The following is a 15,099-nucleotide window of genomic DNA, read 5'->3' on the forward strand; positions in this document are numbered from 1 at the left end:
CACATAAAGATACACAGACATCACATAATTAAAATTAAAACAATGTTTTTCTTCATTCCTGTAACAGGTGTTAGGCATCTAACAGCTTATAGTTTTGTTTCTTCAACCAGGAATTGCTTCATGTAACAGAAAGACTACGATGAAGTGCAAAATTTTAACACACTATTAATAGGGTTTCTCTGCATATGATTTTTTTCTCATCATTTCAAGGACTACTTACACATACAAAGGCTGTACTGCTTACCTTACATTCAAAGGATTTCTTCCCAGTAATGTTTTCTTTTATGTATTTGGAGACTACTGTCACATGCAAACACTACTTCTATTCATAGAGTTCCTCCCCAGTATGTGTTATTTTATGTATTTGGAGATAACCAATATTGTGAAAAGCATATTGATTACATTTGTAGGCTTTCTGGCTGGTATTTGAAGATGACTATGACATTCAAAGGCTTTACCACAATGAGTACATTCATAAGTTTTCTCTAGTATGTCTTTTTTTTTCCCCAGAGCTAAGGACCGAACCCAGGGCCTTGCGCTTGCTAGGCAAGCGCTCTACCACTGAGCTAAATCCCCAACCCCTAGTATGTCTTATTTTATGCCTTCAGAGATAACTATGATATGCAAAGACTTTACCACATTGTTAATGTTCAGAGTTTATCTCCAATAAGAATTATTTCATGATGCTGAAAACAATAGAAATGTGGAAAAGCTTTATCATGTTACATACCTTCATGTTTCCTCTCCAGAATGAACTCTTTCATGTCTCTGAAGATTACTATGACTTACAAAGGCTTTCCCACAATATTTACATTCATAAGGTTTCTCTCCAGTATGTGTTCTTTTATGTATTCGAAGATGACTATGACATGCAAAGGCCTTACCGCATTGATTACATTCATAGGGTTTCTCACCACTGTGTGTTCTTTTATGTATTTGGAGACTACTGCAATGTACAAAGGCTTTACCACATTGATTACATTCATAGGATTTTTCTCTAGTATGTATTCTCTTATGCCTTTGAAAATTACTGTGAAAGGCAAAGGCTTTATCACACTGCTTACATTCATAGGGTTTCTCACCAGTATGCATTCTTTTATGTATTTGGAGTCTACGCTGACTTACAAAGGCTTTACCACATTCAATGCATTTATAAGGTTTCTCTCCAGTATGTGTTCTTTCATGTATTTGGAGATAACTGGGTTGTGAATAGGATTTATCACACTGATTACATTTGTAGGGTTTCTCTCCAGTGTGTGTTCTTTTATGTATTTGAAGATGACTATGACGTGCAAAGGTTTTACCACACTGATCACATTCATAAGGTTTTTCTCCAGTATGTGTTCTGTTATGTATTCGAAGATGATTGTCACTTGCAAAGGTTTTACCACATTGATTACATTTATAAGGTTTCTCTCCAGTATGTGATCTTTCATGTGTTTGAAGATGGCTATGACGTGCAAAGGCTTTACCACATTGATTACATTCATAGGGTTTCTTTGTAGTAGATGTTCCTTTATGTATTCTGAGATGACTGTGATGAGCAAAAGCTTCACAATATTGAATACCTTCATGTGGTTTCACTTCAGTATGAATTCTTTCATGCCTTCGAAGAATATTTTGATATGCAAAGGTTTTACCGCATTGATTACATTCATAAGGTTTCTCTCCAGTATGTGTTCTTTTATGTATTTGAAGATGAGTGTGATGTACAAAGGTTTTACCACATTGATCACATTCATAAGGTTTCTCTCTAGTATGTGTTCTTTTATGTATTTGAAGATGACCGCCTCTCGCAAAGGTTTTACCACATTGATTACATTCATAAAGTTTCTCTCCACTATGTGTTTGAAGATGACTATGACTGTGTGCGAAGGCTTTACTAAATTGGTTACATTCATAGGGTTTCTTTCCAGTATGTGTTCCTTTACATATTTTGAGATTACTGTGATGTGCAAAAGCTTCACCATATTGAATACCTTCACAGGGTTTTGCTTCAATATGAAATACTTCATGCCATTGAAAAATATTCTTATATGCAAAGGCTTTACCAAACTGATTACATTCATGGGGTTTTTCTCCAGTATGTGTTCTTTCATGTATTTGTAAATAACTGTGTTGTGAAAAGGCTTTAATCCATTGATTACATTTGTAGGGTGTCTCTCCAGCATGTTTTCTCCTATGTATTTGAAGAAGACTATGAAATGCAAAGGCTTTACCACACTGATTACATTCATAAGGTTTTTCTCCAGTATGTGTTCCTTTGTGTATTTGGAGACTACTGTGATATGCAACAGACTTAACACATTGAGTATATTCACAGGGCTTTTCTCCAGTATTACTTCTTTTGTACCTGCAAGGATAATTGGCACATGGTAAACTTTTAATATAATCATTACACTGATGAACCACTTTATCAATATTAATTAATTTTACAATTTGATCTAATTATAAAGAGGAATCAGAACTTGAGTTTTTATTACTTTGCTCACATTCATGTATTCCCCTTCATTAAGAATACCTGTGATGGAAAGAGTCTCTATTATATGGCTCACACTTATACCATCATTTTTCTATATGAGATTTTTCCCATATTAGAAGAGAACTAAAAGAACTCAACTCTTTACCACAGTTAATGGATTCATAAATTTTCCTAGACTGTGAGTCATACTACATTTGAAAGTGAACCAGACAAACAGAAATATTTGCACATTCTTAGTACTCATAAGGCTCCTCTGAAGTTTGAGTTAGTTGATACATTCCCAATTATATCAAAAAACCAATTAATTGTAAACTTGTATCACATTCAACAAGTCTACTCAAAGTGGGGACTACTACATATCTTCTAATTGTTTTAGGAGAGAGGAACATTGCTTCTTTCCATATCCCTATGTTAACAAGCTTTGTATTCAGAGTGGCATATGGTATATTCATGAAAGAGAAACAAATAAATGGTTTCCACATTACACTCACATAGTTTGACTTTCTATTCATAGTAGACATTTGGTATAGGGCTTAAGGTTTCTCCACAACAACCTTCTAACTCTTATAAGCTATCTCTTTAGCTTAACTTAGCAAAGTGAATATAAGTACACAAGTATATAAAACACCAGCTTTACTATAGACAATTTGACTATTAGTAGGTTTTGGATATAAACTTATCACCTATTTAACATGTGTACATTTTGCAGTGTCTGAGTGGTATGAAACTAAGTGGATTGGCAGTTCTACAGTATAGCTCTCACAGGGCTATGATCCAAAAGATGATATATATATATATATATATATTGGCATTGTTTTCCTGTCTTCTTTCTTAGAAGAATGCCTTGCAAACACAAATCAGCTACCTTACATTGATGTATAAGGTTTTGTGAGAATTTAATAATCACCAATATACTTAAAACTGTGCTTATTTACACTGTTGCTTCTTTTAAAACTTCCAGGACACATCAAATTTCTTTAGAGGCACATTTGTATCACCTTGCACATTAAAATTACCTTCTATGTCTTCTAGAACTTTGACAATGTTCTTCCATATTATGGTCTTCCCAACTGTAGCCTAAAATATAGTATCAGAAAATGAAAGGCTTATTATAAGAAATTGTGCAATATTTAAGTTACTGGTTTAAGTGAAGCTTAGAACTATGCCTGATTTATTCAGCTCATTCTTCCTCTTTCTCAGCCAAAACTGCAGAAGAGCATTAATAACCACGAAGCAGTTATCCCCTTATTTTAAAATGTGAAGGAAAATTCAGTCTTACCTACAGCAGTGAGGTTACTGTAAGTCTCCACCATTACATCTTTGTAGAGATTCCTCTGGGAGGGATCTAGCAAAGTCCACTCTTCCCAAGTGAAATCTATATGCACATCATCATAGGTCACTGCATTCTAAAATATCCCATACATGTGTAAAAGAGAAAGTGTGATAATGACAATATATTCATAAAATTCTGGTGCTTCCCACACTTATTCCGTAACACAGAAGTTGTAATGCCATCATCAAACTCCTTTAGGAGGTAGCTGAACAGGTTTACCCTGTCATCTCTGCACCCTTTGAATAGGATATAGCCTTGAAAGTGAAATGCCAATTAATAGACACTGAGAGACAAGCAAACAGACCAGTGATACTGAGTATACATCAAAGAAATTTTATGAACAACTACTAACTACAAATAAAGATGGGCAAGACGGGTGTACCGGTTCATACCTTCAATGCTGGCACTCAGGAGGCAAAGGCAGGTGAATTTAATTGAGTTGGAGTTCAGCTACAAAAAATAAAAAGTCAAACAAAAAAATAAAAAGAACTCAATTTTTTTTTTTTTTTTTTTTTTAAGCTGAGGATCAAACCCAGGGCCTTGCGCTTGCTAGGCAAGCGCTCTACCACTAAGCTAAATCCCCAACTTGTTTTTTAAGATTTGTTTGTTTGTTTGTTTGTTTAATATGTATACAGAAGAGGGCGCCAGACCTCATTACAGATGGTTGTGAGCCACCATGTGGTTGCTGGGAATTGAACTCAGGACCTCTGGAAGAGCAGTCAGTGCTCTTACCTCTGAGCCATCTCTCCAGCCCAGAACTCAAATGTTTTTATTGAAGTTCCTAGAAAGAGTTATGCATTCACTCCAGTTCTGTATTCATCTTTCAGAAACCTGAAGTGCCCAGTTTATAATGTAACATTAAGAAGATCTTACTAAAGGAGATGCATATTTAAGGAGGTACAAATACACAAATGAAAATAATAGCAATGTAACTGTTGATCATAAGTCAACAACATGGGACAGGAGAGATTAAATCCTCTGTAATGAACAGCATCTCTGGTAATGAACAGGTTTATTTGGCTGATTCTATCAAATCACAGTCCATAATTTTGGCAGTAGAGTATAGAAACTCAAGCTAGCAATTGATGGCAAAAACATTGTCTCCTCACTTTCTCTCTTGCTTGGTTACTATCTCATGCTCAGATAGTTCTCTTATCCAACCCAGACCCACTTGTTTAGGGATATTGCCACCATCAGTAGAGGAGGCGTCCCACATCAATCTTCAATCAACACACTCTCATACACCTATCAGTTTCTGGCTATTATGAGTAAAGCCGATATGAACATAGTTGAGCAAGTGGGCTTGTGCTACAATGGAGGAGTGTCTTTTGGGTATATGTCCAAGAGTGGCATTTGGGTCTTGAGGTAAATAGATTCCCAATTTTTTTAAGAACTGTCATATTGATGTCCACAGTGGCTAGACAAGTATGCACTCCAACTAGCAATGGAGGAGTGTTCCCCTTGCTCCACATACTTGCCAGCATGAGCTGTCACTTGATCACAGCCATTCTAACAAGTGCAAGATAAAATCTCAAAGTGGCTTTGATTTGCATTTTCTTGAATGCTAACAATGTTGAAAATTTCTTCGTTTCTCAACCATTTTAGATTCCTCTATTGACAATTCTCTATCTAGATGTGTACCCCATATTAATTGGATTATTTGGTTTGTTGATATTCAGTTTCTTGAGCTAGTTATTATCCTGAGTGAGGCAACACAAAGCCACACAGACAAATGTGATATGTACTCACTTATAAATGGGTATTAGTGCTAAGTACAGAATAATCACAGTACAGGCCCAGACCCAGAGAGGCTAAGCAACTAGGATGGCTACAGGGAGGACTCAGGGATCTCCCTGGAAAGAGGAAACAGAATGTATTTGCAGGTTGACTAGGGGCAAGTGTGGATGGGAACAAGAATGACCAGGTGAGTAACACAGCAATGGAGACAAGGAATACAGAGAGAGATGACTGGAATGAAGGGAGGGGGTTTAAGGGTGGACACAAAAATTTAGTGCAGTGGAAACTTCCTAAAACCTATGAGAGTGAGCCTAGTGAGTACTCTAAGTAATTGATAATATGGAACCTGAACTGGCCATCTTCTGTAACTACATAAGGCTCCCAGTGATGGGACTAAGAAACCAATCCAGTCAAAATACAGTCCTTCAACTCACTTCTATTGTCTGCAAGATCTGTTTGGGTAATGGTGACTGGTTAGACCATGTCAATGACTGGTCTAACTTGAGGCCCATGCCACAAGAGGGAGCCCATGTCTTGCACTGCCTGGATGAGCAAGAACTAGAAGTTGGATGGCTGAGAGAATTAGGGCAGAATAAAATACAACTAGTTAAAACAAAATTAAAGAAAAAAGCCAATGAAATGATTAACTACATTTTGCATTAAATCATAAATTGGTGTCGAGCCCAACTGTAACTAGAGACGCACTCTCCAGCAGCTGATTGGAGCAGATGTAGAGGATGTTCATCCAAACACTAGGTAGAGCTCTGGGAACCCTGTTGGAGCACATCTGGGATCTACCCAGCACATCTGCATAGAGAGGATGATTGGACCACAGGCCTGAGTGCAGGTGTCTGAGATGGTCTGCACTTGGCTGTGATGGGGGGAGGTCTTCTGCACTACTCCTTAGCATTCCTTTAAACACCCTAGGGCAGAGACAGTTGAGACCCAGTGGATTAGGATCCAGGCCCTCCTGAGTCTATCCTGTATTTTCTATCTGTTTCTCTCCCCTCTGGCCTTCTATCTAACATTTACTACTGCTCCTACTCAAGAGTACTCTGGAGAAATGTGGGGGCGAGGGATGGTCCCCCAAAGAACTCAATGGAAGAAAAGGGTGAGGAATATAGAAGCCAAGGGCACTGAGGATACCTGAAGAAAAAGGCTACAGAATCAAGCAAGGATCATAGGGGCTCACAGAGACTGAAGTGGCGATCATGGAGCCTGCGTGGGTCTGTGCCAGGTGCTCTGTATACATGCTGTGGTTGTTTAGCTTGGGTGTTTGTGTGATTCCTAACAGTAGGAGTATCTCTAAATCCTTTGCTTGCTCTGGTACCTTTTTCTTCCTACTGGGTTGCCTAATCCAGCCTGGAAATGAGGGTTTGTGTCTAGTCTTATTATATCTTGTTAGAGTGTGTTTGGTTATATCCCTAGGACTACTGTTTTCTAAAGAGAAAGAGAGTAACAGTGGATGGGGTGTGTGTGTGAGGAGGTGGGGCAGAAATCTGGGAAGAATAGAGGGAGGGGGAGGCCTCAGTCAGGATGATGTAGTAAGCAAAGGACATACCAGCTGCCAGAAATCTATGTAAGCCACCTGCCCAAAAACTTCCCCCACTTCCTTGGTGCCTCCCACACTATCCCCAACCCCCCCCCCCTTCATCTTTTCTCAGCTCCCAACTTTGGCAAAGACTTTTTTGCTGGAACAGCCACATTTGCCACCAGATTTTGAGCCCCCAACTTGGATATGGGGAAGGAACTGCTGCTGTTCAACCACAGACCACACAGACCAGAAGATCTGAAGACCAGAAAGCAAACATGAACCAAAGTAGAAAACACACATTCAACACAGACAAATTGGGACATTAGCACCTAGATCCATAACCACCCCAAACCCAGATACCTAGATGCTAGCTTAAGAATATGATCAACAACAGCCAGGGCAATATGTCACCACCAGGGCCCAGCAATCCCACTACAGCAAGTCCTGAATATTCCAACACAGCTAAAGTACAAGTAAAAGACCTTAAAACAAACTCTATAAAGATGACCGAGTTCGGTCGGGGTTTCGTATATAGCAGAGCAGCTCCCTCGCTGAAGTCTATTGAGTCTGCCCTCAACACAAGGGTTTGTCTTAGGGAAAAAAAAAAAAAAAAGATGACAGAGTTCCTTAAAGGGGAAATGAGTAAATCTCTTAAAGATAGCAAGGAAAATATAAACAAAATATTGGAGAAAATGAATAAATCCCTAAAAGAAAGCCATGGAAAAGAAATCAGTTGAAGGAAATGAACCAAAAAAAAAAAAAAAAAAAGAAAGAAAGAAAGAAAGAAAGAAAGAAAGAAAGAAAATAAGAGCAAAAACCAAAGAAATTCTGTAAATGAAAAATGTAGGTAAGCAAACAGGTGCTATAGAGGTGAGCTTCACCAAAAGACTAGAAGAGATGAAAGAGACAATCTCTGGCATTGAGGATATGATAGAAGAAATGGACATACTGGTCAAAGAAAATTTTAAATCTAAAAAAATTCCCAAAACACAACATCCAGGAAATCTGGAACACTATGAGATGACCAAACCTAAGAACAATAGGAATAGAAAAATAATCCCAGTACTTAGGCCCATAAAATATTTTCAAAAAAAAAAATCATAGAAAAAAAATTTTCCTAACCTAAATAAGGACAACAGATGACAGCCCATAGAATCAAGTAAGCTGGGTTCACAGGGGATCACAGAGACAAGCAGCATTCATGGATCCTGCATGGGTCTGCACCAGGTTCTCTGTACCAGGTTCTCTGCATATGTATTATGGTTGAATAATTGATATCTTTGTAGGACTCCTAACATTTGGGGAGTGTTCACTCTTTTGTCTGCTCTTGGGAACCTTTTCCACATTCTGGGTTGCCTCATTCAGCCTCGATATGAAGCCTTGTGCCTAGACTTACTGTAACTTGTTATGCCAAATTTCCTTGATATTCCAGGGAGATCTGCACTTTTATGAAGGGAAACGGGAGGAGGGGATCTGGGAAAGAAGGGAGCAGAGGAGGGGACTGGGGGGTGCAGAAGGAGCTGAACTGAAGTCAGGAATGACTATATGAGAGATGAATAAATTAACAAGGAGAGGAATGTGGATACAATGAGGGAAGATTGTAGCAAGGCAAGACTAAAACTCAGAAGGGAAACCATCAAATTATGTAGCTCTGTCTCAGACATGTGGGGCTTAATTCTCAAAGGGCTCAGACTTATTCATGAAACTTTATATACATGTCTCTCCTTTGTTATTTCCACTACCTGTATGCAGGGGTCCATGGCAGATGTCTTATAATTTGGGTCTCTCAACAACATCCAATGGTCTCAAAATACAACACAGGCTTCATCTTCATAGCTTCATGCAATGAACTCTCACAGTCTCCTCACTGTGTCTCTGACTCTGCAAAACAAGATGGGTGCAGCAAGGCTGAACTGGAACCAGAGTGGAAGAATCCATAGCCTTTAAATTTTACATCTTTCTTGTTTCCAGAACCAGTACAACATGGGTGACCCCCCAAAATTTGGCTTCTTAATTGGGATGGATCCTGCCAAGCTTGGACCAGAGTTGTAGCAGGTTCTCTATGAAGTTACTTCATGGGACTAGGAATCACTTTGCTTAATCACTCTTGGCCAATGTTACCCAACTATCTATGATTTTATGTGTTTAGAAATTAAACACAGACTTTACAACTCCCACAAAATTATCTCAAAACTGACCCTTAAACTGTTACGTTTCTGAACCCCCAGCTATAAATATTTCTTCCCGAGAGGCTCCATGCTCTAGAGCTCTCTCTGCGAATCAAGGTAATCTGCTATGGCTCTGCAAACTGTCATGTCCCCTTGTTGTTTTAGCCCCACTGATGTCCACACAGAAAACAATGTATAAGATTAATTAAAATTTCAATTTCCTATTTGTGGACTATGGCACAAGATATGGAATCTGCCTCGTCCACGCACCCAACACCATGTATATCTGAGAAACCTCTGCAGTTCAGAAGAACTGCTCTTTCTGCTCTGTGACAGTGAAGACAGTGACCCTCACACTCACAAAGGCATGGCTTGTGGTATCCATCACAACTCTCTACAGCGTAATTAGAGATGATCCCTAGAAAGAATCTTAGAGCTACTCACCACTGGTACTCTTGAACACTAAGCCACCCAGCTAGGCCTCAGGACATTAGCACCTCCCTTACTGGGTGATCAGAGATCAAATGACTCAGACAGCGAAGTTTTTCCCAGCTCTGCCCTTCCACCCCAGGAGACAGGTCTCTAGTATTTTAGCAGACATTCTTCCAGTCTCCCAAAGTACTTCCTGTCCCTCTTCCAAGACACATGGTCCTTTGTGTGAACATTCCATCACACACTCAATGTCCAGTGCATTCAACCCTTTGCTTCTTAGCCAGGAGCTCCTACAGCCAAACACATGGCAAATGGCACCTGTTGCTACTGTTTTTAAAGGAAAAAGAGGCCACAAACTAGAAAACAGTGAGGGGTTGCAAGCAGGAAAGAGTCTGTGGACATGATGTAGTTATAATCTCAAAGGGTTATTTTGAAAAGTTCAAACAGGCTTTATGGCCATGTGTTATAGGGATTAGGGATTTGTATGGGAAACACCACGGAGTAACTCACACCTTTTCTCTCATGCTGAACATCTTAATCCAGGAAAATAGTCCAGTTAGGCAGGGCCACACCATTTTACCCAGATCTTCTATTCTGGTTGAACTAGTGTAACTACAGCAATTTGGTTTCATGATAAGATCAGTCCTCTATCGATTCATAATTGCCCTTATCTCTGGACCCTAAGAAATGACAAGTCAGGTCACTGACGGGTCATCTAAAATTGATTGCCTGATTCCACATTGCTAATCTCAACCATTGTCAAATGGATAGCTAACTACATGACTGAAATGGATAATTTTAAACTCTGTGAGGATACAGCCATTAAATTTAAGAATTTAGTTGGTTTAATCAAAAGGACAGTAAGGTAATTGCCCTGGGGAGCAACAGAATGGGATCAAGTCCACCTGAGTCAACACATGAAAGCCTATCTCAGAAACATTTTTCTAAAAAGCTGGAAGTGTAACTGTTCTACAATTAATATGACTTCCAAGGGAGAAATCATGCTACATACAATTAAAAGATTAATTTAAAAAATCTTTAATTATAGCATGCCTTGGCTAATGCTCAAAGAGGAACCAACCTAGAACAGATTTTGTATTCCAGGTATGAATCTAAAAGAAAGACATTCTTTTAGATTCAGACTCTATGTTTCTTTTAGATTCAGACTCCAAGTTGAACTCTAAACAATTTAAATAGGGAAAGGAGACTGTAAGTCTAGCCATACGGCAGATGGGAGACACACACAGCAAAGATACTCCCAGAATTATTTCTTAAGTACATCAGTGACAAAATTGTGAGGTACAGGGGCCAGAAGGTGAAAAAGATAGGAAAAACAGAAGGTAGAAAAGATAAAAGAAGGGTTGGGGAAGTCTTGTACAAGCTATGTCTCATGCCAAGTAAACGTCTTAAAAAGAATAATGTCCAGGCGGTGATGGCGCACGCCTGTAATCCCAGCACTTGGGAGGCAGAGTCAGGTGGATTTCTGTGAGTTTGAGGCCAGCCTGGTCTACAAAGCAAGTTCCAGGAAAGGCACCAAACTACACATAGAAACCCTGTCTCAAAAAACCAAAAAAAAAAAAAAAAAAGAATAGCATCTTGTATACTACATCCAGTGGAAAATGGAAGGAAACGGGGAACTTCTTAGAAGTCAGCAGAAACTGTCATAAAATGGGACAAACTCAGGAGAAGGCTAAGAAAACAATGTTCCACAAGTGAAACACAGGAAATCCCAAGAACAAGCCCAAAGTGCCCTTGGGACTGACAACCATAGCCCCATGTGGTGGAAAGAATTGGGTTCTCAGGATCTGAAGCAACTCCTCCACAAAGGCCCTGGCCCCAGATCACTACCAGATCTCCCAAGCATATTCCTGGCTTTAGAGAAGGTCTGTTTTATCCTCTTATATTTTTGGTTGTGAGCCTAGCCTTTAACAGCTGAGCCTTCTCTCCAGCTCTGTTTTCTTCTCAATTATTCTCAGCTGGTCTTCAGTATACACAAGAAATCCTGAGAAGTAGGTTCTAATGACAGGAAAGAAATGAAGTTCCAAGCACAGCTAGAGCAAACAAGCAAAGGGAAAGTGCTTCCTTCTTCAATATTCTTCATATATGTAGGCTGGCCCTTACCAGGTGGATCTTACTGCCTCAAAATATCCAGATTAATGAAGGGTTTTCCTAATAGCACTTTTAAAAGTACTCCTCCCAAGTACTTTTCTTCCAACTTCTTCCTGTGTGAATAAGTATCTTGAAACACATGAACGGAACTTTCTGAGTCCATCTTTGTTGGTTGTAGGTATATGGTTTAAGGGCTGACAACACTGTACTGGATAAACAATTAGGGAGCCCATCCCTATCTGAGACTAATTCTCTCACTTGAAGGAGAATTCCACATTTTAATAAGCAACAGGTGTCTTACGCCCTAACTAGGCTGCCTTGGATAGGAAACATTATCAAAAACAGAAAACTTGGGATGAAAAACACATTAGCAGTTAAGAGCACTAAAGATTCTTACAGAGCACCCACGTTCCATTCCCAGTACAACTGGAAGCTCACTACTATCTGTAACTCTAGGCCCAGAGGTTCAGACACCACCTCCTAGCCTCCCTGATCACAATGCATGAAAGAGGTATAAAGACACACATACAGGAAAATACACACACACATAAAATAATAACTAAAATTCAATTTGTAAAATAAATAAATAAATGGAGAGATAACTTGCGCCATAAAACTTATTTTTCAAGCTGCATAAGGTGTTGCATTCTTTTTTTAATTTTTTTTTTTTTTTATTTAAAAGTTTTTTTTTCAGGCTGGAGAGATGGCTCAGAGGTTAAGATCACTGGCTGTTCATCCAGAGGTCCTGAGTTCAATTCCCAGCAACCACATGGTGGCTCACAACCATCTACAATGAGGGATCTGGTGCCCTCTTCTGGCCTGCAGGCTGAACACTCACTGTATACATAATAAGTAAATAAATCTTAAATATATATATATATATATATATGTATGTATGTATGTATGTATATATATACATAAACATATATATAAATAAAATAAAAATTTTTTAAAGTTTTTTTCTCACTTTAGATACCAACCACAGTTCCCTCTCCCTCCACTGCTCCCACCCACCCTCCATCACTTCCCCACCCAACCTCCTATCCAGTCCTCAGAGAGGCTATTGCATTCTTTTAACATGAGGACTCCACATAGAAAGACAGGAAGATCACTGAGTTTTAAAACCTATGCTACAAAGTCAATACACACACACACACACACACACACACACACACACACACACCCTAGAAAATAAAAACAAAATGAAGTAACATACAGGAAAAGGACTGTATGCACTGGAAAATTAGGACAATATAATACCTGTTAAAAGTCATTTCAGGGATCTGCAACTGGTTCCCATACAATCATTTTCAAAAATGAATATTGCTGAGCATGCCAGCACAAATCAATAATCCCAGCTATTGGGAGGCAAAGGCAGGCTGATATCCATGAATTCAAGGGCATGCTGGTTGACACAGTCAACTAAAGTAAGACTTGACCTCAAAAATAAAAAAAACCTAAAAATTTTTAAAAGGTGTATATTATTTTGATTTGTTTTCCTGCTTTGAGACAGAGTCTCATTTGGAACCCCAGCTGACCCTGATTTAAAGTATACTATATTGAATAATACATATGTTTTTAATAAACACTCATATATTCTTAAGTGTGGCTGTCCCTCACAAAACCATACTTAAAGTAGAATTTTAAATGTTAATCATGGGACACGGAGCTAAATAATAAATTCTCAGAAAATGAAATACAAATTGCTGACATACACTTAAAAGTGTTCAACATACTTAGGTACTGGGGAAATGCAAATTACAACTTTTCTCTGATTTCATCTCACCCCAGTTACAATGGTTAAAATTAAAAAACAAGTAAATAAAGACAAGTTCTGGCATTGATTTTTGGAAAAGGGAACTCCATTTTACTGCTTAAGGGGATGGAAACTGGGATGACCATTTTAAAAATCAGTAGAGATTTCTGAAAAAGCTAACTCTAGATACACCATATGGTCCAGCAGTACCACTCATATATATATGGGAGTCTATGTCTTATTCTAGAGACATCTATTAATCTATGTTCATTGTGATTATATTTACAGTAACCAGGAAATGGTAACAACCTAGATTTGCATCAACTGATGAATGAATAATGAAACTTTGGAATACACCAACAGAAGGAACTGGAAACTGGTATTTTGAGAAAGCAACCCAGAGAAAGGAAAGTAAACATCCCATGATGTTTTCTGTCACTGTGGAGTTTAGTGTTAAATCCTCAGATATGTGCCGGGCATGGTGGTGCACACCTTTAATCCTAGCACTTAGGAGGCAGAGGCAGGCAGAGCTCTATGAGTTCAAGGCCACCCTGGTCTATAGAGCAAGATCCAGGATAGACAGCATAACAACACAGAGAAACCCTGTCTAAAAACAACAACAAAACCCTTCAGATATGTGTTTCAATTATAATACCAAGAGAGTTCATGAAATTAATAACATGCCTTGGGAATCGCTAAGGAAAGAGAAGAGATAGAATGCACAGATATAAACAATGCTCCAAGGAGTATTAAACTCGGATGGAGGAATGGAGGTAGAGTTCAGAAGTAAGAAGGGAAAAAGATAAATAAAATAAAAGACATTTTGAAAAAGACATGGAAATTTACTACACTTTAATGTCACTAACATACACCCACACACACACAAACACACGCATGGAATAGGAAAGAGAGAAACAAAGACAGAGACAGAATTAAAATGGAGTTACTTGGAAACAGATCAACAATGCCCCTACTGGACACCAGAGGGAAACAAATGAAAACTCTGTGCCATGTATAAGTTAATTCTTTCAGGGTTCTTGCCAACTGGGTCCCAAAAAAATCCTTCAAATGTTACACTGTATTGCTATAGCTCTTGGTTATTCTTAAGAACTTGATGATAAGACCCTATTGATGAAGACATCATGTGCTTGAGTCCTGGAGCATGGCAAAATCAACATAGTAAGAAGTGGAAGTTTTATTCCTACTGACTTGCTTTCATAGTGCTGAAAGGTGCTATGCAAGAAGTGAAGGAGACAAGTAATCATCAGTCATGCCCAACTACAAACACTTCAAGCTACAGTAAAGAACAACCTTGCAAGACCTGCCCACAACTACAATAGTAGCACAAATATCGTAAGAGTAAACAACCACTTCTTGACAATCTAAGTCCCTCTCCACAGGATGAAACACATGACTAAAAACCTAAGGATAGATAGGTCATAGGCTTTAGGAAAAAGTATACTAAAATCATGCTGCTAAGTGGACATAGAATTAAATTGACTTAAAAGAACTGAACATTCTATCCATAGATAAATGGACATCCCACCC

At 38.6% G+C, this 15,099-nt stretch overlaps 1 protein-coding gene across 3 annotated transcripts in view; it reads right to left on the reverse strand.

Annotated features, from left to right (window-relative positions):
• Window positions 1–538: 538 nt before the first annotated feature.
• Window positions 539–15,099, reverse strand: part of LOC118597719 (zinc finger protein 431-like) — a 34,747-nt gene continuing 20,186 nt past the window's right edge. Inside the window, exons 2-5 of one of the 3 annotated variants that reach the window (XM_036209401.1) lie at window positions 8,829–8,967; window positions 3,762–3,888; window positions 3,499–3,559; window positions 539–2,353 (exon numbers count right to left, since the gene is read on the reverse strand). In XM_036209401.1, the coding sequence (XP_036065294.1) occupies window positions 733–2,353; window positions 3,499–3,559; window positions 3,762–3,888; window positions 8,829–8,882 (1,863 nt within the window). In that variant the 5' untranslated portion in view covers window positions 8,883–8,967 and the 3' untranslated portion in view covers window positions 539–732. Of the gene's footprint in view, window positions 2,354–3,498; window positions 3,560–3,761; window positions 3,889–4,207; window positions 4,254–8,828; window positions 8,968–15,099 lie in introns of those variants that run through there. The other 2 variants (XM_036209403.1, XM_036209402.1) reach the window with 2 other exon arrangements.

This window comes from Onychomys torridus, chromosome 17, assembly GCF_903995425.1.
Source record: "Onychomys torridus chromosome 17, mOncTor1.1, whole genome shotgun sequence".
Lineage (NCBI taxonomy): Eukaryota > Metazoa > Chordata > Mammalia > Rodentia > Cricetidae > Onychomys > Onychomys torridus.